Source organism: Xenopus tropicalis, chromosome 6 (assembly GCF_000004195.4).
Source record: "Xenopus tropicalis strain Nigerian chromosome 6, UCB_Xtro_10.0, whole genome shotgun sequence".
In the NCBI taxonomy this organism is placed as follows: Eukaryota; Metazoa; Chordata; class Amphibia; order Anura; family Pipidae; genus Xenopus; species Xenopus tropicalis.
This window is the reverse complement of record NC_030682.2, coordinates 119,032,023-119,054,141: the sequence shown is the minus strand read 5'-3', so window position 1 is coordinate 119,054,141 and position 22,119 is coordinate 119,032,023. Positions and strand designations below refer to the sequence as shown.

The 22,119-nt window shown below is 40.3% G+C and overlaps 1 protein-coding gene across 1 annotated transcript in view; it reads right to left on the bottom strand.

The window, feature by feature from the left end:
• sgk3 (serum/glucocorticoid regulated kinase family member 3) overlaps window positions 1-20,380 on the bottom strand; it is a 47,659-nt gene extending 27,279 nt beyond the window's left edge. Inside the window, exons 1-4 of the mRNA XM_012965262.3 lie at window positions 20,002-20,380; window positions 3,817-4,014; window positions 2,404-2,487; window positions 1,218-1,290 (exon numbers count right to left, since the gene is read on the bottom strand). Coding sequence (XP_012820716.1) covers window positions 1,218-1,290; window positions 2,404-2,487; window positions 3,817-3,894 — 235 coding nt within the window. The 5' untranslated portion in view covers window positions 3,895-4,014; window positions 20,002-20,380. The remainder of the gene's footprint in view (window positions 1-1,217; window positions 1,291-2,403; window positions 2,488-3,816; window positions 4,015-20,001) is intronic.
• Between the last annotated feature and the right edge of the window lie 1,739 nt (window positions 20,381-22,119).

Below are 22,119 nucleotides of genomic sequence, written 5' to 3'. Positions count from 1 at the left end.
TAGATATTCCTCGATTTGCACTTTCACGGTGATGGCCTAATAGTATTGGCATTGATCCATTCATTTATGCTGATGGCTCATGTAAGAGGGGTCTCAATAGAAGTGTGAAGAATCTAAGGCATTACTGAAACCAAATCCATATACCAAGAACAGCCTAATTAAATTTTCAGTTTGGATAAACTGTGAAAATTGTCTTCCTAAAATGGCCATACATGCCCGATGATTGGGCAGCAAGGTAAAAATCAGCCAAACTACCCAACAAATCTATTTCCAACCAAAACTAGCATCAAGATTAAAGATCCCCATATATAAGACTGTAGGCTTTCATTGTTTGCAATCAGTTTTGCATAAATAGACATTATTAAATTAGCAACACATTAAAGCTATAGGCATGCAACAGTTTTGAGGCATTTTGTCCACTGTGTTTTTTTTCTATGCTCATACAACAAAATCAAAGCTCCTATAATAGCCTCCTCTCATATCCTATTGTATAAGTGCAGTAGATATTAAAGGAGATTGTAAGCTCTTTTGGGCAGGGCCCTCTTCACCTCTTCGGTATCGGTTATTGATTGCTTTATATGTTACTCTGTATGTCCAATGTATGAAACCCACTTATTGTACAGCGCTGCGGAATATGTTGGCGCTTTATAAATAAATGTTAATGTAATAATGTAAAAGGAGAAGGAAAGGCTAATAAAGAGTTAATCTTAAGCGACAGGCATACCGTCGGTTCTTTCAATAGTGCCCTTAAGTCTCCCCATATTTCTCCTGTTCAGATGATTAGAAGCCTCATAGGGAAAAAAAAACACTGAGCTCTTTAAAGAAAGTTCCCATAATGCCACCTGCACCAAGACCAAGGCTGCAGTACATGCCCAGTTTGTAAGACTATGTGGAAGCTTCCTGCTGATTGGCTCAGATCACACATTCCTATGGGGGGGAGGGAGTTCTTAGCATTCTTTAGGGAGGGGGGAACAGGAGAGGGGAGGGAGTAGAGAGCTGCGTGGACACTGGCACAGGAAATCAAAGAAACAAGAAATCCTGTTTCTTTTGAAAGATAACTCAGTGCAGCGTTTCTGTTTATGGCTGTATTTACGTAGACCTTTCTGATAAAGCTTACTTAGTTTTTACCTTTCCTTCTCCTTTAACAAAATGAATTAGCTGCTTAACCAACACTAATAAACTATACTATCTGATAAAACTAATTTTTGTTAACTTACCTGGATCAAAATTATCACCGAAAATCCTCTTTGCAGGAATCTTCAAGTTCATATGTGGGTACTGTTTTCTAAGCTGCACATAATAAATAAATTAATAAAAAAAACAGCATTAGCAGCATTATACAGGAAAAATATAGTTACATTTCAGTCGTTTGCCACGCAGCACTACAGCAAGGGTGGAAACAACCACTAGAAAAATTAATTTACATTCAAAATTTCTGTTTTAAACTAATGTCACAGCAGATCTTCAGATTATTGTAAGCTTTACTTTTCCTTGCAAAACAAGAGTTGATGCATGTGGAATTGTGTTTCTGGGTGTATCCCACTGTGGACAGCTGGAGTCTTTAAATAATTCTCATCTAAAACACCACTTAGTGTAAGTAAAAGACAGGAGCGTAAAAGAATAAGAGTAGCCAGGCTCTATATCTACAGGCAGTGTAGATCACTACCAAACAAATCTCAAACTCCATTTGATCTGTTGGATTCCGTGTTGCATAAATCCAGGTAGTTACCAGTGGGAACAAAAAAACACACAGAAATCTAACATAGGTGGCATATGTTGGTTCTAACATTTGTCTACTTAAAGGTAAACAAAATCCCACAGAATACGAAGCAGGGTTGGCTTATGTGTTTTAACTGCACATGCCCCATGTTGTTGATTGGCATCAACTGCACATGCTCCATATAGCTAATTGCACACAGGAGGATCCGAAGCAGAAGGACTTACACATATACATGTAAACACTCCTAGGGTGCTGCTCCTATGATCCCGTGTAAATGAAACTAAAGCACAATCTGACACACATGGATAAGTTCATTATTTTTTTAAGAACAAAGATCAAGGAATTTTCTCTTGTTAAAGTTTGAAGTGGAACTAAGCAATTGCAAGGATTAGGCTGCAGTCACCACTATGACTATGAAGATAAAGTACAAAATATAATTTTTTTAAAATATACACCATAAAAGCAATCTAACAGTACAGATAAAATAGCCTTATGTGTTCCATGTCTTATTGACCCTAGGGAGCATTTTTATTACTAGCTTAGCATCAGGTTTAGGATAAATGATGCCCAAAAACGCAAAAAAGTTATATAACTTAAGGGGGCAGAAATTAGTCAAAACTAAAATGGTGGGCTGCAAGACTAGATCAATTACCAGTATCAGTATCAATAAACAACATACTTACTGTGTTATAAAGTTTATCAAACTCTGCATATCGTCGGAAAACAAACCACTCATTTCGCCCCATTGACACTATAACCTTGTAAACCTGGAAAGAAAATATACCAGAATTTATACTTTAACTGTAATTAGCTGATAAGAAAGAAACAAAGTTTGCTTTGCCAATTTTCATGCTCTCTTGACTAAGAGTTTGAATAAACATCTCTATAACAGGCATTTTTTTAAACACTTGGCTAGCTAGCCAGCCTGTTATGAACTAAAAATGCAGAGTTCATGCCGTTTCTGGAGGCAAGAGGTAATTCTGGGGGTAATATTGTGTAAATCTCAGGTGAATGTACAACTACAATAGCCACTACAATAGCACTTTCTACTTTGCACAAACATTCATACGCAAACTCACTTATCTAAACAGAAACTCATATTTACAGCAGAGTATATGTGACTAGATGCTGTGATACCGAATACATGAAAACATGGAAAAAAGGCATCCTCAAAAATCACAGCATTATGCAAATAATCAAGTTCCTTAACTTTCTGATTATACTGTATCTATACATTGTGAGGGGTTTGCATGTTCTCGCCATGTTTGCATACGTTTTTTCCCACTCTCCAAAAACATACATGTCCCCCTGATAAAATTGTCCCCAGTGTGTGTATTAGGGAACTTATATTGTAAGCTTTAATGGGGCAGGGACTGATGTGAATGATGTATAATCTCTGTAAAATGCTGCAGAATATGTTGGAAAATGACAATAATTTGTGTGTTACTAAAAGCTTTTTAAATTGCCATTTAAAGAAGTCTAAAAATGAATATGGGTAGAAATGCCATATTTTATATACAAAGCATACTACACCAGCCCAAAGTTTCCCCATCTCTATAACAGTAATGATCTAGTCATTCACAGAGGAGTTCACCATCTTGGATTCTGTTAAATGTCTCTCTGACATGCACATGCTCAGTGGGCTCTGGGCAGCTGTTGAGAAATTAAGCTTAGGGATCTTCGCAAATTATTAAGCAGAAAATTAGGCTGGCCTGTCGTATAAGGTGATGCTAAGGGGAGGATTATTACACTCACATGCTAATTGCACTGGTTTCAGAGCTGCCATGTACTAATAATCTGTATTATTTACTAATTAGACTTATATCATTACATTTATATTCCATATATGTCAACATATATACAGTATACTGTTAGTTGCTCCCTAAATCAGCATAAAAGAATATAGGGGCTACTGGGGCCTTCTTTGGGGGCACAGATCTTCCCTGCTAAAGGGCTGTGTTTGCCTTTGGCTTTTACAGAAGCCCACAACATAATGTACAACATTTCTAGCCTACTTCTTTAGTTAAGCTTTAGTTCTCCTTTAAATCTTAAATAAAAAAAGCATAAATAGTAACCTCCAGTAAAAGCATACTTACTGTAAATCTCTTCCTATTTTGGCGCTGCTCATTATAGCTGGGGATTCTTACACTTGGGCAATTGGACTTCGGTTCCATTGGGTTGTAACTGTAAACAATCTTAGCTGGACAAGTGGGGGAATCCAGTCAACAGATAACTCTATCAGCTTTTGTTAACCTCCAGTATTGCTTTACATGAGCAAAATTCCATTACGCAACCTGAAAAAGACAGACCAATACAAATATGTTGGCATAAAATAGCATCTTCCTTTACATGTAAATCATATTTACTCTTCTTGTTTATGTTACATAATTATGTCAGGCAAGTAAGTCAAGTTTTTTTTCAAAACAAAAAATGAATTCCTATGATAAAACTTACAAGAAACTTGTGCTTAAATACACAATTCCTTGTTATATAATAATTCATGAAAACAGACACAAAGATATTTCTTTATCTATATATATAATGACATGGATGCTGCACTATGAATAGCAAAGAAATATGGTGTCCTTTTTCTCTCTATTAATAAATCAGTAGCTTGTACTTGATTCCAACTAAGATATAATTAATCCTTATTGGAGCCAAAACAATCCTATTGGGTTTAATTACCGTTTAAATAATTTTATTAGCAGACTTAAAGGAAAAAGAAAGGTAAAGTCACTTGGGGGTGCCAAAATGTTAGGCACCCCCAAGTGACTTTAACCGCCTACCTTTTACCCCGGGCTGGTGCCGCTGTCAGGAGAAAACAGCACCAGCCCGGGGTAGCTGCCGGCGCTTCCTCCTTCCGGCTTCGCTGCGCGCGCATGCGCAGTAGAGTGAAAAGCCGAACTTAAACATTTAAGTCGGCTTTTTCGCTCTACTGTGCATGCCCGGCCACCGGCAGTTTAGGAAGTGGAAAGCGGAAGGAGGAAGTGCTGCGCTCCAGGTGCCCCGGGCTGGTGCTATTTTCTCCTAACAGGGGCACCAGCCCGGGGTACAAGGTAAGCGGTTAAAGTCACTTGGGGGTGCTTAACATTTTGGCACCCCCAAGTGACTTTGCCTTTCCTTCCCCTTTAAGGTAGGAGATTCGAATTACAGAGAGATTGCTTATCCAGTCCTGAGCATTCTGGTTAACGCGTCCCATACCTGTATTATTATTTCTGCATTGCTATTATACACAGTGCCAAATGCAGATTTTTTTATGTACTTTAAATCCTCGCTCTGATTTTCAAACCTGCGCAATAAATATCTGAAAAATGTTTGCCCAGTTATTAGCCAGGCAGCCCCTTAGAAGATCCGAATATATATCCACAGTGCAATAAGCTGTCAATAAATCTAAAGAAAGAGTAAGAGTGGGCAGATTTTATGAACCTTAATATGTCCAGCTTAACTCTGCTCTGCTTGATATCTGGCACAAGAAAATGTACAGGTATAGGACCTGTTATCCAGAATGCTCGGGACCTGGGGTTTTCCAGATAAGGGATTTTTCCATAATTTGGATATCCATAACTTAATTCTGCTAAACAACATTTAAATATTGAATAAACCCATTAGGCTTGTTTTGCCTCCAATAAGGATTCATTATATCTTAGTTGGGATCAAGTACAAGTTTTATTATTACAGGGAAAAAGGCCATCATTTATAAAAACTAGAATTATTTGTTTATAATGGGGTCTATGGACAATGGCCTTTCTGTAATTTTGAACTTTCTGGATAATGGGTTTCCATATCTTTTTAGAAAATATATAAAAGATAGCCAATGCCCCTCTATGCCAGACTGGGGACAAGATAAAGCCTTATTTGGAAGTTAGTACAGGTATAGGACCTTTAATCCAGAATGCTCAGGACCTTAGGTTTTCCAGATAAGGGGTCTCGCCATAATATAGATCACCATACTTTAAATCTTCTAAAAATCATTTAAACATTAATTACACACAATATGGATTAATTATATCTTAACAGGAATCAAGTACAAGGGAATCATTGTTATTATAGAGAAAAAGGAAATATGTTTTAAAATTTTGATTTGTTTGAATAAAATGGAGTCTTATGATGACCTTCCCATAATTCAGAGCTTTCTGGATAATGGTTTCCGGATAATGGGTCCCATACCGGTAATACCTTTATGAAACCTAGAGAAGTATTGCAGAAGGTACATAAATATACATTGCTTTATATTTGTTTTTATTATTTGCAGATAAACGGTGTTCAGTGAAACAATTGGTTTCTAGGTATAGATAATTGTGTGCCTTTTCACATATACCTTAATTAGCACAAAGCCTGAAGGTATGTTTTCCGCACTGTTTACTTTTGCCTGTGCTATTTATAAGGCTGTGTGCCCACAACATATATTCACATTCTAAAGCAGCTTATTGCTCATCTGTGGCCATGGTGGCTGCATGTGGGCACCTGCAGTATTTGCTGTGGCCACGGGAAACACTGCTCAAACCTGTGAGGCCACCACGGCTTCACTGTTCTACAGGCATAGTATTTAAACATGAATCACTTTCATTTGAATAAAACATATGTTTGAACATCTTTTCAGCTGACAGGAGAGTCCAAAGACAGAGTGGTGGGAATTTGCCGTCATTATGGGATGCTAGATAGTAATAATAATACTGACCACGCATTCATGGAAATGCCTTACACAACACTGCATCATATAGAAAGATTGTTTGCATATCTGCTTGGATTTGAGCAGTGCTGAGTGAGCAGGTCCACAATGATATCTGAGCAGAAACCAGGCCATTTAGGTCAAAAAAGCAGTGAAGATTTCCTGAATAATTGGTACAAGCCTGTCAGAGCCATTTCATTATGTTTACTCATGTGCAATAAGTTACAGACAAAGGGAAACACAAAGAAAACAAGCAATCCATTAGCCGAGACCAGGGGTTCTGCAACCCGCAGGTATTTGTCTTTTCAGTGCAATTATGTTTCTTCCATTACTGAGCTGGTCACCTACATATACAACACTATCCAGCACTTTTCTCAGACCTTTTTTTTCCATTTCCCTTTTGCAAAACATTCTGTTGTGAAAACACTGAAACCACAACCTGCATACTATTAATTTAAATATTGTATTGTATTTATTTCCAGTATTAGATTTTGCCCTCTCAAACTAATGTTCATAGAGGGTGTTAACCTAGAAACTCCTTGCTATCCCAAATCTGTGCAAAGGATGAATCCCATATCTTTAATCTGTGTCCCTTCTAAAGGCAGCTGAGAAAGGATGTTTAATGTTCAGCATGTACTAGATAATCACATGCTATATGTATCTACTCAGCTTCCTGTTTCACAACTCTTGAATTTTTCAGCATAAACCTGCAACAATTGCTTCCCGGTTTACTTCTTGCTTCCTTGACTTGTGCCTAAATGCCTAATAGGACAATGGTCTTTATGATGGAAATTCTTTGATAAAACAAAAGCCTCTTCTGATTAACAGTAATATGGATGGAAGTTATGACTTGTCTAGCATATCTAATTAATTTGATTTTAATGCTATCTCGGTAAATAGACAAAAGTCTATAATTTGATATATAATTATTCTTATGAAAACTCAAAGCTGTTAAAATTATTCTGGAAAATTATGAAAACTCTTACAGATCGTGATCAGACAAAAAAAACTGAATCTCACAATATTGAGATTTTAATAGTTCACGAGTGCCGTAGATTAGTAGCACTAATTAAAAATCCCTGATCATGACACTTAAAGGAGAACTAAGCTCTAAAAATGAATATGGCTAAAAATGCCATATTGTATATACTGTACTTTTCTGCACCTGCCTAAAGTTTCTGAATCTCAATAGCAGAAATGATCCAGAACTTGTCATGTGAACTCACCATACTGGAAAGTGTTGTAAGGACACTCACATGCTCAGTGGGCTTTGAGCAGATGCTGAGATACTAAGCTTAGGGGTCATCGCAAATTATCAAGCAAAAAATGAGGTTGGCCTGTTATATAAGCTAATGCTACAGGGCTGGTTATTACATTCTGATGCTAATTGCACTGGTTTCTTAGCTGACATAGTAATTATCTGTATAAATTACTAATCAGTCTTATATTGTGATGTTTATATTTTGTATATACAGTATATTTTGAGGTCAGTATCTGACAGCAGCAAAAAGCGTGTGCAATGAATTAGCAGAACACAGGCTCTGGCATTTTAAGTATACAGAGGCCTCCCACCAACCCACTTAATAGCCCCTCTGGCATTTGCCAGAATCTACAGATTGCCAGACCAGGCCTTGCCCCTTATATGGAGAGCCCTGCTCTATGATATGATACTGAATAAGCCATGGTAAGTAAAAGATACAATGGGCCTGCGATATTAAAATCTCACTGCAGGATTAGTAGATAAATCTGCCTCCTACTGGTCACATTGTAGCTATGTGTAAATATATACAGAACTCCACCTGTCCCCAGAATTATTTTAAGCTATTCTGACTTATAAATTCATTAATTGCTAACATCACCAAGATGGTCCTGAATTATTGTTATTTAAGTAAATTTAAAGTAAATTTAAAGTAAATTTAATGTAAATTCTACATAAATGTGCATGACTGGGGCAGATCAGGGGCAAAATGGCGATCATTCTGCTTGGCCCTCCTTCCAGGGGCCCAGGTGTCCAATGGACTAATAATTGGGGTATGGGGCCCTCTAATTAATGAAAATAACCCTGCATGAAATAGATACAATTCAGGCCCCAAACATACTGTAGATAAAATAATTGGCCTACTATATAAAAAACCTTAGACAGTCCTGTCCTCAATAAACAAAACCACTTTTCCCATCAAACAAGAGCTGATGCTACAAAACAAACTGAAATGATTTCTTAGAATCAATTTTACCTAAAAGAATAATTCCAACACGAGGAAACGTATCACAGTTTTGTGCAAGGCAGCTATAAACAAAAAAGCAGTGCTTCCTGCAGTCAGTATCCTCCATGCTCCCTAGCGTGTCACTGCAGACAACAGGAATTCCTGTCGGAGTGGATCACAGACCATAGGCAATAAAGGAGAGGAAGTCCTGCCCCTGACACTAGAGGGCAATGCAGAGACTGACCGACTGCTGACAAAAGAGCTAGATGGGGTCAGTACAACTGCAGTGATAATTGGCTGCCACAATTATGAAGAAACATTCTGGAATGAAATAGTTCTGTGCAAAGTGATTACTTAATACTGAAAAAAAATTGTTTTCTTTTAATTCCAATTATACTTTGTAGTGAACTTCCCCCTTTTGTACTTTCATAGGAAAACTATGTTAACTGCAGAAAAGGCAATCATTTTCGTGAGAGCAAAAACATTTTTCCTGAAAACAAAGCACATTGGCTCGCTTCACTGGGAACACAAGACTATCTCTGTTCTCTGACTGATGCAGAATAATTTGTAGATTCCTGGCTTTGACAATCCAAAAATTGTTCCAAAGAAATCCTTTGTCTCTAACAAAATAACGCCGGTCTTAAGTAATACTAGTTCTGATTCATAAGCAAAAAAAAAAAACACAGCACAGTCTTGTAGTGAGGACAAAAGCTAATCAGCTTATTGCATAAAGGAATTTCATTTTATTCATGAAACTTTATATGGAATTCTAACGGTAGTACCGAAAATTAGAACTTTCCATTGCTTATGAATAATCATATTTTCATTGAAAAACAAAGCTTTCTGATTATTATTCCTTAAAGGTAAAGTCAAAAAATAATTTTTGCAGGAAAGTTGCCCAGGGTGTCAGGGCCCAACGGACATTCAAAATAGGCCCTGGCGTTTCAAGTACACAGAGACCCAAATAGTCCCCCAGCAGTCCAAAAGATAGTGATTGTCTATGGCAGTGCTGTCAAACTTCTGTGGTACCAAGGGCCAGAATTTTTCTGGCCTACATGGTAGAGGGCCGATAATGGAAGTCAGTTTTGACCACTCCCCTTTTTAAACTGCACCAACTTCAAACCACACCCATGTTATCACAAGAACTTTTAAGACCATACCCACTTTAACTGTGGTAGTGCAGCAAAAACCCAAATGGTTGGTGCTCACTGTAGGGATATCACCCTTCATTATATTATGTAATTTTAAGATATACCCTTAAATCCATATGCTTCCTCCTCCCCTGTCTATAGCACAGCAACCCCCAGCATATAATTACACACCTAAGGGACCATATAATTTCCAAATGCTAACAGACTCTCAGAACAAACCCCTGCCAGGTTTACCTCCCACAGGCAGCATAGGGCAGGCAGAGTATGGCACACACAGGCAGCATAGGGCAGGCAGAGTATGGCTCACACAGGCAGCATAGGGCAGGCATAGTCTGGAACACACACAGGCAGCATAGGTCAGGCAGAGTATGGCACACACACGCAGCATAGGGCAGGCATAGTATGGCACACACAGGTAGCATAGGGCAGGTAGAGTATGAAACACAAAGGCAGCATAGGATAGGCAGAGTATGGCACACGCAGCATAGGGCAGGCAGAGTATGGCACACATAGGCAGCATAGGGCAGGCAGAGTATGGCACAGACAGGCAGCATAGGGCATGCAGAGTATGGCACAGACAGGCAGCATAGGGCAAGCAGATTATGGCACAGACAGGCAGCATAGGGCAAGCAGAGTATGGCACAGACAGCATAGGACAGGCAGAGTATAGCACACACAGGCAGGGAAGGGCAGGCAGAGTATGGCACACACAGGCAGCATAGGGCAGGCAGAGTATGGCACAGACAAGCAGCACAGGGCATGCAGAGTATGGCACAGACAGGCAGCAAAGAGCAAGCAGAGTATGGCACAGACAGGCAGCATAGGGCTGGCAGAGTATGGCACACATAGGCAGCTATTTGCCACAGCTAGAGAAATAAACACTGCTGATCATTTACTGATAACTGTCTCTATGTGTATTTTACCAGAGGCAATTCTCAGTATTGTCTATGGTAGGGTATTTCCTGGCGTTTAGTAGCCGTGACAAGTAGTTGCTACTAAGTAGCTATGTCTGTCTTCACCCTGATACAATTTAAAGCTTACACAAAGGTTAGCAGTCACAGCAACCAGGCAGGTGGGGGCCACACAGAGGGGGGCTGTGGGCCGGATGCAGCCCGCAGGTTGTCATTTTTACAACACTGGTCTATGGCATTAAGAAGCAGCCCCTCTGGCATTTGCCAAAACCCACAGATTGCCAGTCTGAGCCTGCACTCTACTGAACAAGGTATGTACATGATTGTTAGTTGTGTTGCTCTGTCCAGGAAAGTATGCATGGACAAGACTTGTAGTCCGACTGTGTGTCCGATGAATGTGTGTCAAAGTCGGCTTTTGATTATAGCAATTGTGCTCTTACTCAAATACACAAATTAAGGTTCAGAATTAGGTTAGGGATTTGGTACGACCCTAGTGAAGACTAATAATATCAGCTGTATGTGTACAATACAGTAGTTGCAAGTGGCATCTTTCCAATTTAACCTGTCACACGTCCACACATTTAAACCAATTACATATGTATTTGTATGACCCAGTGAAAACTCGCTGAAATGCAGAGCCATGTTCCATAATCAACTGCACGTTTCGCTTTGCAGAGTTCTTGGGTGCGCAAAACTTGCTGATAATTTGGTTTTGACCCTCTTCCTTTTCCTGACTATTCTGTCTGCCCTGACTGGTGCTCAAATCTTGACTATGAATTTGTTTAACCCTTTGGATACCTCAATATAGGACTGATATGTGTTCCTGCCAGTTTCCTAGAGTCAGGCGTATTCGATTGAATTAAGTTATTTTATATAGGCATCAAACTAATTTACAAGTAACAAGATTCATATTTTATTTGGCAAGAATACTTGACAGCAAAGAATGTGGTAATGGGTCCACCCTATGCTTCCAGCTTTACCTGGTTTCTAGAATGTTCATCCTGTAAACAGATGGTCTACATTCTAGATGAATGGAGAAATCTCCATGATATCTAGTGCTACTTTGGTCCCTTTTTGTGCCAGCGATTAGTGATCATCAAGCCAGTATTTAGCCATCCATAGTTTTTAATACTAGCATTACAAGCAATAAATATTCAGGACAAAATACTGCTATTTGGCCCATTAAGTCACCTTCACCTAATCCATGCCCAAGAAAATCTGGTTCATTTTTACAGCAAGTATAAGCACTGGACTAAATCAAATGGTTTGGTGCTATTTACATCCAGCACAGGCAAAAATCATTGCCAGCCTGAAAGTTTCAAACTCTCCATTTTTGTCTATAAACTTGGACTGTAAAGAACTGATCCAATGATATATCTATGGCGGAGATGGGGCTTCTTTTGTGGTCAAACATTTGTTCAGTGCCCTTTAGCTCATAGCAAGAGTGCACATACATAAAACCATTGTTATAATCCTATAGTACCAGGATATGCAAGTCAGTAAATAAACATTTACCATTTGATCATGTGCCATATCTCAACTGTTTTAGGGACCCCTATGGGGGGAAAGCTAGGTCAAATATGGGACAAATGAGGGGATCTATAGGGAGAGTATCCAGACAAGTTGGAGACAACTGTTTATTACTCTCTGGAAAATAACTCCAAAAAGAAGTCCAGTTGCTTTAGGGGAAGTGGTTAGAGAGAAATTCAGCTGAGCTTGGTTTCTAAATCATATAAGAAATATATTATATTAGGGTATAACCCTTTCAGGTAAACAACTGAAACAGATTACTCTTACGAAGAGATATCTTGTAAATTTCTTACTAAAAATAGTAAGATAAATTGTCAGCTAAAGAGGCACAAAGAGATCACAGATAGTACACAATTACAAGCCTACTGTACATGTTCTGTTCCAGGAAAGAAGCCTATAAATCATATCATGGCAATAACTTGTTTATTAACAACTATCAGTTATAAAAGGGCATGTTTATCTTAAGCAAAATCCCACCAAAGTGGCAAAAATATATTTATGTTGCAAAAAACTGATTGTTCCCATTATACCTATCATTAAAGAAGAACTTAAGTTAAAATCAGAGGGTGCCCAAGGCTGGTGCTCCTGTTGGCAGAAAACTGCATTAGCCCAAGGTATTTGAACAGAAGCCTGACATACGCAGTATTGTGAAAGGGTTTCAAAATTTGTCTTTCGATTTACTGTGCAAGTGCCTACCTGGACCAGAACAAACAAAGATGGAAGAAGAATATGGAAATGAGGATATCCCCTGGGACAGTGCAGTTTATGGCAAACAGTAGCACTGGCCCAGGGTATCAGGTAAGTGATTATAACCATTGGGAGTGCCTAACATTTTGTCACCCCTTCAGTGATTTTAACTTTAGTTCTCCTTTAAAGTCTGCACTTACCCAATTTTGCATTAATGTAAACAAAACCGGGGGTCAATGACCCCCTCCCTTCTACAGAGGGGAAGACCAAGGTTGTCTATCTGATAAGGGCTAATATTGACTAGTAATAAAATTTAAACAATCAATTTTGCTAAGTGATTATATTTGTGGAAATTTTTATTTTGCTAAATCCTGCTTTGTTTCCAATTTTTTAGGACTTTGCAAAAGGTGTCCATCCCGTTTTTCATAAAATGCCAATTAGTAACTATGCCAGCATGTAAATGTTATAATAGGAATAGACATCAGATTAAATCACTCTTTAAGATAAGAGAAATGCATATGATAAAAACTATATCTTAGCTATGATCAGTCCCAAATATACAGTGCTTAGATCACAAACTATGTAGTGGAGAATGCCATTATGAGCAGTAATCAGCATGGCTTTATGAAGGACAGGTCATGTCAGACCAATTTAATTGCTTTTTATGATGAGGTAAGTAAGAAGCTGGATAGTGGGGATGCAGTAGATATAATCTATTTGGATTTTGCCAAAGCATTTGATACCGTTCCCCACAAACGACTGCTTTCTAAGCTAAGGTCTATTGGTCTTAGTGAAGTCATTTGCACGTGGACAGAAAACTGGCTACAGGATCGGGTACAGAGGGTGGTTGTTAATGGCACATTCTCTACTTGGAGTAAGGTTCTCAGTGGGGTCCCTCAGGGTTCTGTACTGGGTCCACTTTTGTTTAATTTGTTCATAAATGACTTAGGGGAGGGTATTATGAGTAATGTATCAGTGTTTGCAGATGACACAAAACTCTGCAGACCAGTCAATTCTATCCAGGATGTGGCATCCTTGCAGCAGGATCTTGACCAACTGGCAATCTGGGGGGCTAAGTGGCAGATGAGATTTAATGTGGATAAATGTAAGGTCATGCACCTGGGATGTAAAAATATGCAAGCCCCGTATACCCTTAATGGGACTGCACTAGGCAAATCCCTAATGGAGAAGGACCTTGGAGTCCTTGTAGATAATAAACTTGGCTGTAGCAAGCAATGCCAGGCAGCAGCTGCAAGGGCAAACAAGGTTTTTAGCTGTATTAAAAGGGGTATAGATTCACGGGAGGAGGGGGTTATTCTTCCCCTTTACAGAGCGCTGGTAAGGCCCCATCTAGAATATGCTGTTCAGTTTTGGTCTCCAGTGCTCAAACGGGACATTATTGAGTTAGAGAGGGTCCAGAGAAGGGCAACTAAGCTGGTAAAGGGTATGGAAAGTCTCAGTTATGAAGAAAGACTGGCCAAGTTGGGTCTGTTTACACTGGAGAAGAGGCGCTTAAGAGGTGACATGATAACTATGTATAAATATATAAAGGGATCATATAATAACCTTTCTAATGTTTTATTTACCAGTAAGTCCTTCCAACGGACACGAGGGCACCCACTTCGTTTAGAAGAAGGGAGGTTCCATTTAAACATTCGGAAAGGATTTTTTACAGTGAGAGCTGTGAAGTTCTGGAATTCCCTCCCCGAATCAGTCGTGCTGGCTGATACATTATATAACTTTAAGAAGGGGCTGGATGGATTCTTAGCAAGTGAGGGAATACAGGGTTATGGGAGATAGCTCTTAGTACTAGTTGATCCAGGGACTGGTCCGATTGCCATCTTGGAGTCAGGAAGGAATTTTTTCCCCTCTGCGGCAAATTAGAGAGGCTTCAGATGGGGTTTTTTGCCTTCCTCTGGATCAACTAGTAGTTAGGCAGGTTATATATAGGCATTATGGTTGAACTTAATGGACGTATGTCTTTTTTCAACCCAACTTACTATGTTACTATGTTACTATGTAACTACCTCTGTGATATGCCTCATCAACTGATCAGATGATGTAGTACAATGCTGGGCATTTGTTAAAACTCCCATACATCTAAGCCTCTAGAACATAACAAAGTAGGAGTATAGCTCAAGTCACACACAGAACTTTCATTCTTGTCAGTTTTTTGTTTATATATTAGAAGGAACAGTTACTGTTGATTTGTGGAGTCATATAGGGATGAGCCGGTTGACCCCCACACCCACAGAACCAAAAGTTTACTCATGGAGATGTTTTCATATCAATTGACTCTCAAAATAAAAGGCAAGTGCAACAGGGTTAATGGCTGTAAACTCCGGCCACTTCACTTCCTCTCCCTGGCTGGTGGAAGAAGAAGCTGAGGGCAGGCCAAGATTGGCTTTAACTGCATTTCTGCCATGGGGTATTGGTATGCACGCCATCTTGGAAAGCATGAATGGCATGGTTTAGAAACTTCTGCATGGGACTCAAGTGGTGTAAAGGGGTTATGTTATACTTTAAGGGCAATGGTACATGGGAAATGTTTCTTCCATGGTTATATCTGGGCTACCGCGTGCAACAAATCTCCCCAAAATGCTTTCCCACCGGCAATAAAAGTTAATCGCCGGTGAGCATAGAGGGGTATGCGATTAACTTTATTGCAACTTCTGAAACTAAGCATTGCACATGCTGCTAACAGCATTCCAGAAAGATATGTCACCCACAGTAGCCCAGATTTAACTGCAGGCGGCAAATCTCCCTGTGTGCCATTAGTGGTGACTAAACTCCTCTGAAGGCTTTTTCACTGTCAACAATGTAAATTGCCGCTGGGAAAACATGTGTTGCTTCAGCTTTCTAAGTTGCCCAAAGTTACCTCACGAGGCAGCTGCAGGCTTGGACCCAGGCATGCAGTGCAACATGCAATATAGAAATGGGGAAAGAGAAACAAATTTTATAACTTTAGCTTTTGAAACTAAACAGAAGGAAAATGAATAAGAACATGATTTTTGAAGGTGGACTGTAGTGATGTTCGGGTCGACACCTGACCTTAACCTGCCTCTTCTCCACCCGCACTCAACCCGGCCCCCAGCTTTGCGCCTATTTATAGACCTGAACCCGCCCCACCTATGACATCATTGAGGATGCGGGGCAGGCACACGCCTATATAGATAAACATGTCCAGACCCGGAAGTGGTGTTCAGTTAGGATGCAAGAGGGAGGCAGAAGGGCTCTGAGGGAGGGGGACCAAAGTCTTCAACAGAGGAGGAGCAAGCCTTGCAGTTTTTTGGTGCAAGGCAACCTAGTTACCTAAAGGACCAGTGCACAAAAAATTTATTTGGTCCCTGTTTAAATTGTTGGAGTAGGAATTACAAACTGTGGGCTGTTAGTACCATTTAGGCAATAGAAAGTACGGTAACATGCAGAGATTTTCAGCTGAAAATAACACAAGCTTGTGACTTCGGAAATAAGCTGTACACAGTAAAATTACACTGGGCCAGCTTTAAAATTTGCTAAAAAATATGTGGGATTGGTGGCTGAATCACTGCCTATCAGCAAATATTTATCTTGGCTTTGGGAAAGAGGGAATGAGTCCATTGCTAAATTAGGCCATTGGGTACTACTAGGTGTTTTGATTGCTGCAATACAGTATGTAGTAAAAAAAAGTAAAATGCCCTCCATATGTGATTATAGCACAAAAAACACATCAGTAATTGAGCAGTCTTATGAGAAAATTCTGTAAAAGAATACAATTCACAAAAAAGGTTGCTGTTTTTAGAAAATAGTAATGCAATTGGATAATGTAGTTGTCAGGTCACAATAACATAACAAAAAAACACAAAAAGGTTTCTATGCACCACAGCCCAGGCTCCCATGTAGTGTCATGCTATCCAGTGCTGCCTTATACATAATAATGGGGGTCATGTGTCTGCTTTGTAACCCTGGGATGATGATCCCAGAAAATGGCTGGACTGTAGAGGTGTGTGGGCCACCAGAAACCAGCAAAACCCACAGGTTGGGCCTTTGACAGGTTGCGGGCACCTTTCTCTAACTCCAGCTGCTCCAAGTGCTAACATTTAAAAAGCAAACCTTTTTTTTCCTGTCTTTAAAATTACTCAAAACAACCCCCAGAATAACATACCTTAGTCTCTGCATTCAGTCTGGTCTGGTTTCTGACATATAAGTTGAAATTTCCAGCTCCTTTCTTCTACTTCTTGATACAGACTAAAGCCCACCCCCTCTTCCTGTTCAGCTCTTCTCATGTCTTTGACTACAGGGTAGTCGAAGAGGACTTTCTGATCAGACTGAATGCAGGGACTAAGATATGTTACTCAGGAGGTTGGTTAGAGTAATTTTAAAGATAGAAAAATAGAAAAAAAAAGACACATCTGACAAGATCCATCTCCTCCAGTGACGTTAAAGAGGGGCAGGTCAGGCTCTCATCAAAAAAAAACAAAAACCCTGCTAATGCACAGACTGGCTCCTGCTGCCTCCAGGCATGCCCAGAAAGATCTCCAGGTCGACTACAGGTAGTCAAATTGAAGAGAGACCTGAACAGGAAGTAGGGGCGGGGCTTCACTCTGCACAAGGAAGCAAAGGAAAGGATTAACTTCTAACTGAGGAACTAGGTCAGACAGAATGCTGGGACAAAGGTAGGTAATTCTGGAGGCTGTTTAGAGTAATTTTACTAATAGAAAAAAAAAAAAGGTTTACTTATTCTTTAACAAATTTATAAAACCATGCATCATTACTGGATTGTATACAATCATTAGTCAGAGGGTGGCCTACTTACAGGGCTACGATCAGTGACATATATAGGGACCTAAGGGTCCTGATGCAAATTTTGCCACTAAACCTCCACGATATATGCTTTAATGCCTGTGTGCTTCCTCTGCACCCCTTGCAGTAACTTTAATACCTTCCTGTACAATTGTGCCTAGTACAGGGGAATACCCATGTTTGCCACGGTTTGATGATAACAAAGAGCAGCTCCTACTATTAACCCTTTTTCATGCCAGTTGCCTTTGATCTTGTTGCCAATGTTTTACAAGTAAACATGCAGCATGTCACAGATTTAAATGCAACCTGGAAAAACAGACTCTGCAATTCCAGCACAATGGTATGTTTTTGTCAGACTGTTCATCAGGTGGTACTTAAAGGGTTAAGAGTGTTATTTATGTGAGCAAGGAGTTTGCATATTCTCTCCACATGTGTTTCCTTGGGGTATTCTGGTTTTCTTTTACACATAATATACATATACAGTACATTAAGGGTACCTGGCTCCAGATAAACCTGCACCAATCAAACCTGCACAATTGAGATCTGCCCAATTTCAGGCCAGATGCCGCTTGGGCAGGCCCGTTGGTCTAAAGGACCGATATTGTCAGCTAGAATCGGCCCGTTTATGGCCACCTTTAGAGTGTAGGGTCCACTGGGGAAGGAAATCGGGTATAATCTCTGTTATGAAACTTGTTAAAGGGGCAGTAAACCCACCAAAAATACAGATTATATTATTGGACTGCAAATCCCACCCTGTTGCAACCTGTTAGGCTGTACAAAAAGACAGCCTATTATACAGAGGGCTACTCAGTGGACTACTGATTTTGTGTAGAAGACAAGGAAGTTGAACATGACTTTTTTGGTCCAGACTTTGCCCTGTACTGCGCAATGATGTTGTGCTATGTCCCATTCTAGCTACTTGTAAGGATTGTATAACACAATCAAAGGCTATAGAGGTGTAAGAAAGCTTGTAGTCAGCAGCCTGGAAGGCAACAATATACTAGGAAAGGCTTAAACTGCAACTGCCATTAACACCTTTAGCAAATATGGGAAGCAATAATATATACACATTTTTACTAATCACATAAAGAAATAAGAATCCAAATTAAGTTATACTGACGCTTTAAGGTTACAAGTTCATTTTTTATGCTTTCAAGCAACTGTCAAGCAGAAACTCCCTGCACCCACTGGTTGTTACAAGATATCCTGAGCACTGCAGTGTATCAAAAGTAAATTCTGCCAGTCGCAGCATGGCAGATGTTTGTTGCACGAGCAAAAGGCGTTATATTTATTGCTGATTAAAGTTTTTTTTATTTCAGTTTTAAATGGTTCAATAAATGTTAAGTCTTAATATTTATGAATGATTTGTGGATAAAGCAACTAGAGGAGTTTTTTAGAGACGGGTAATTTTTACTACCCATTTTTTCTTCTTTCTTTCCCTTCATACTACTGCACACAACATAAGGATTAGGACTTTTAGTTCAAAAGGGCATTGCAAGAATATTATGTTTATTCTGTTCTTAGAAAATACTAAACATGTACTTTCTTGACTGTATGCAACTAATATGTGTTGTAACTTGCCCCTTAAGGCATGTTCTCATGGGTGTTTGGAAAGGAGTATTATTATTACTTTTTGCTTATATAGCTCCATCATATTCTGCAGTGCTTACAGAGATTATGCATCGTTCAGATCATTCCCTAAGCCATTGGAGCTTACAACTGAACGTCCCCCAAGTACAGGTATGGGATCCCTTATCCGGAAACCCGATATCCAGAAAGCTCCAAATTACGGAAAGCCTGTCTCCCATAGACCCCATTTTAATCAAACAATTCAGATTTTAAAAATTGATTTCCTTTTTTCTCTGTAAAAATAAAACAGTGCTTTGTATTTGATACCAACTGAGATATAACTAATCCTTACCAGATGTAAAATAATCCTATTGGGTTTAATGTTTTATTGATTTCTTAGTAGACTTAAGGTATGAAGATCCCAATTAAGGAAAGACCCCTTACCCGGAATACCCTTGGTCCCGAGCATTCTGGATAACAGGTCCTTCAGTCTTCAGTGTGGCATCTGTTCCTTATCTCTTTAGAGAAAGCAGTATGGCAACCCCATGTATATTAATGAATAGACATTTGTACATAAATAAGGAACCCTGTGCACAATAAGATAGTCGTTTTTTGTTACAAGCTAAAAAGTGAATCCAGAGTATTCTGTGGTGCTACATTTCCTGTTAATAACATATGTTCTCTCTCCCTGTGAGAGCATACAGTGCCTGTGACTAACTCAGCCCCATCACTATCCTGCTGCTACGAACGCCATTGTAAATAAAAGCACCGAACTTACCGGCAGTCGGACCCCAGGACAGTGCGACAGTGTTGCGCTTTCTCAGAAATGTGAACTCTTCTGCTTCTATTTCCTGTATTTTGCCTGCACAAAGTGCTGTGTTTACAAGTCAGGGAGTTCTGAGGGGGTGATCTGACGTGTCAGCGCAGCGCCCCCAGCGGCGGCCCGAAGCAGTTAGACCGGCTCAGTACTTTGCCCGCAAGCTGTACGGGAAGTTTTAGTTTTATAAGCAAACTGGGTTTAGGCTGAACACTCCCTCTGCCCACGCCTGCCAGACATTAATTTCACCCAAACATATCGAGTAGCCTGACAATTTTTGTAAATAAGCACGAATGCCGGGAAGTTGCCTACGGATAATTCTTCCCGCCCCCTGACAGTCAGAGCCCCTCCCGCCTTGTGTGCTCCCTGGCTCTGCACTCTGACAGCGACTTGTGCCTCTCTATGGCCAGTAATATCATTTCTGGTATTCACTTCAACTTTAGGCTTAGTCCGTTATTTCCTGGACATGGCTGCCCTTGTCAGTGTTGTTTTAGTCATGGTTTGTGTTGATCCCATTCTCTTTAGTTTAAGCCATGTTCTTTTTCTCAGCCTGAACTTCTACTTGCCACCTCAGCACTGTAGTCTCCTCTCTGTTATCATAAGCTACTTTTTTTGTCAAAAATATATGTAGCTTATTGTGAAGTGCAGCCCATCTGTAACACCTTGAATAAAAGGAATAAGCATAACTAAATTTTGAAAAACAATAGTGGGGGATAAGAGCATGCTTATCAGGCGCTGACATGGGTAAAAAGGATGTGTCACCTTTCCACACAAAATCGGGTGTGGGCAGGGGCATAACTACAGTGGAAGTAGTTGTAGGGGGCCCAGCAGGGCTGTCTTTATATATATATATATAAAGACAGCCCTGCTGGGCCCCCTACAACTATATATATATATATACAGGGTCGGACTGGGCCGCCGGGACACCGGGAAAAATCCCGGTGGGCCCCCGGCGGTTCAGTCCGACCTTTGCCGGCGATCCCCCTACTGACTGTTCCACCCCTGACGGGTTCAATTTATACACGCTCGGGGAGGACGTCGGGTGGGGGCCCTGCTGGGGGGGTTAGGGGGCCCCTGGGGGGGCACAGCTGGCTGGGGCACCTGCAGGGCCCCTGGGGCGGGAGGCCCGGTGGGCCCTGCACCCCCCAGTCCGACCCTGTATATATATAGGCAACCGAGGGCCTGTGCCTAGGGTGGCAGAAAAAGGGGGGTGGACCTTGGGTGCCTATATAATCAATAAAGTTTGAAAAAATAATAAAAATAAAATCCCACCCCAGCCACCACCAGACCTACCAGTGGAAATCCAGCAGTGGAGATGTGTGTGGGGGGGGGGGCTGAGGGGTCCAGTGCAAGTTTCCCCAGGGCACCTAGGGTGGCCATGGACCTAAATACTTCCCAGGAGTGCAGTGAGCATAGTGAGGTCCTAATTAATGAACGGTTTCAATATATCTTGGGAGAACAGATCAACTTAACAACATTTGGGAGCCCTAAATTGAATTTGCTGTGGGGCCCAATGACATCTAGTTACACCACAGGATGTGCCACCATAGGCACCTGACCTAAATACTTCCCTGGGGCCTAGGTGTGTAAAGGGAACAGTAAGGTCCTAATTAAGGAGCAATTTCAATATATCTTAGGATAGTAGGTCAAATTTAAATTTTTTTTTGGATTGAATTTGCTGTGGGGCAACCCCCCCCCCCCAACACTTTACCTTGCCACCCCTTAGTAAATGAATCCTCTTGTTCTTCTGTCTGAAAGCAAAGGATTATGTGCCACCTATAAGCAATAAGATGTATTTACACACTAGATAATCCTGTGGTGAGATCATGTGCTTTGCGTTGTCTACAAGTACACATTTCCAAAGACCATCCAAAGTCCATTTATTTTGTCTAAACCATTGGATTGCTGGGAATGCTAAGCAAAACAAAAACATATATCATTTACTTAGAGTAACAGCATGAAAAGTGCAGTTTCAGGTGCAAATTGCACACAGGCCACTCTGGGTACCACAGGGTTCCCCTGTGGCAATAACTGAACAGCAAACTGGTGGGATGCCAGTCGGCTTTTAGCAGAAAAATA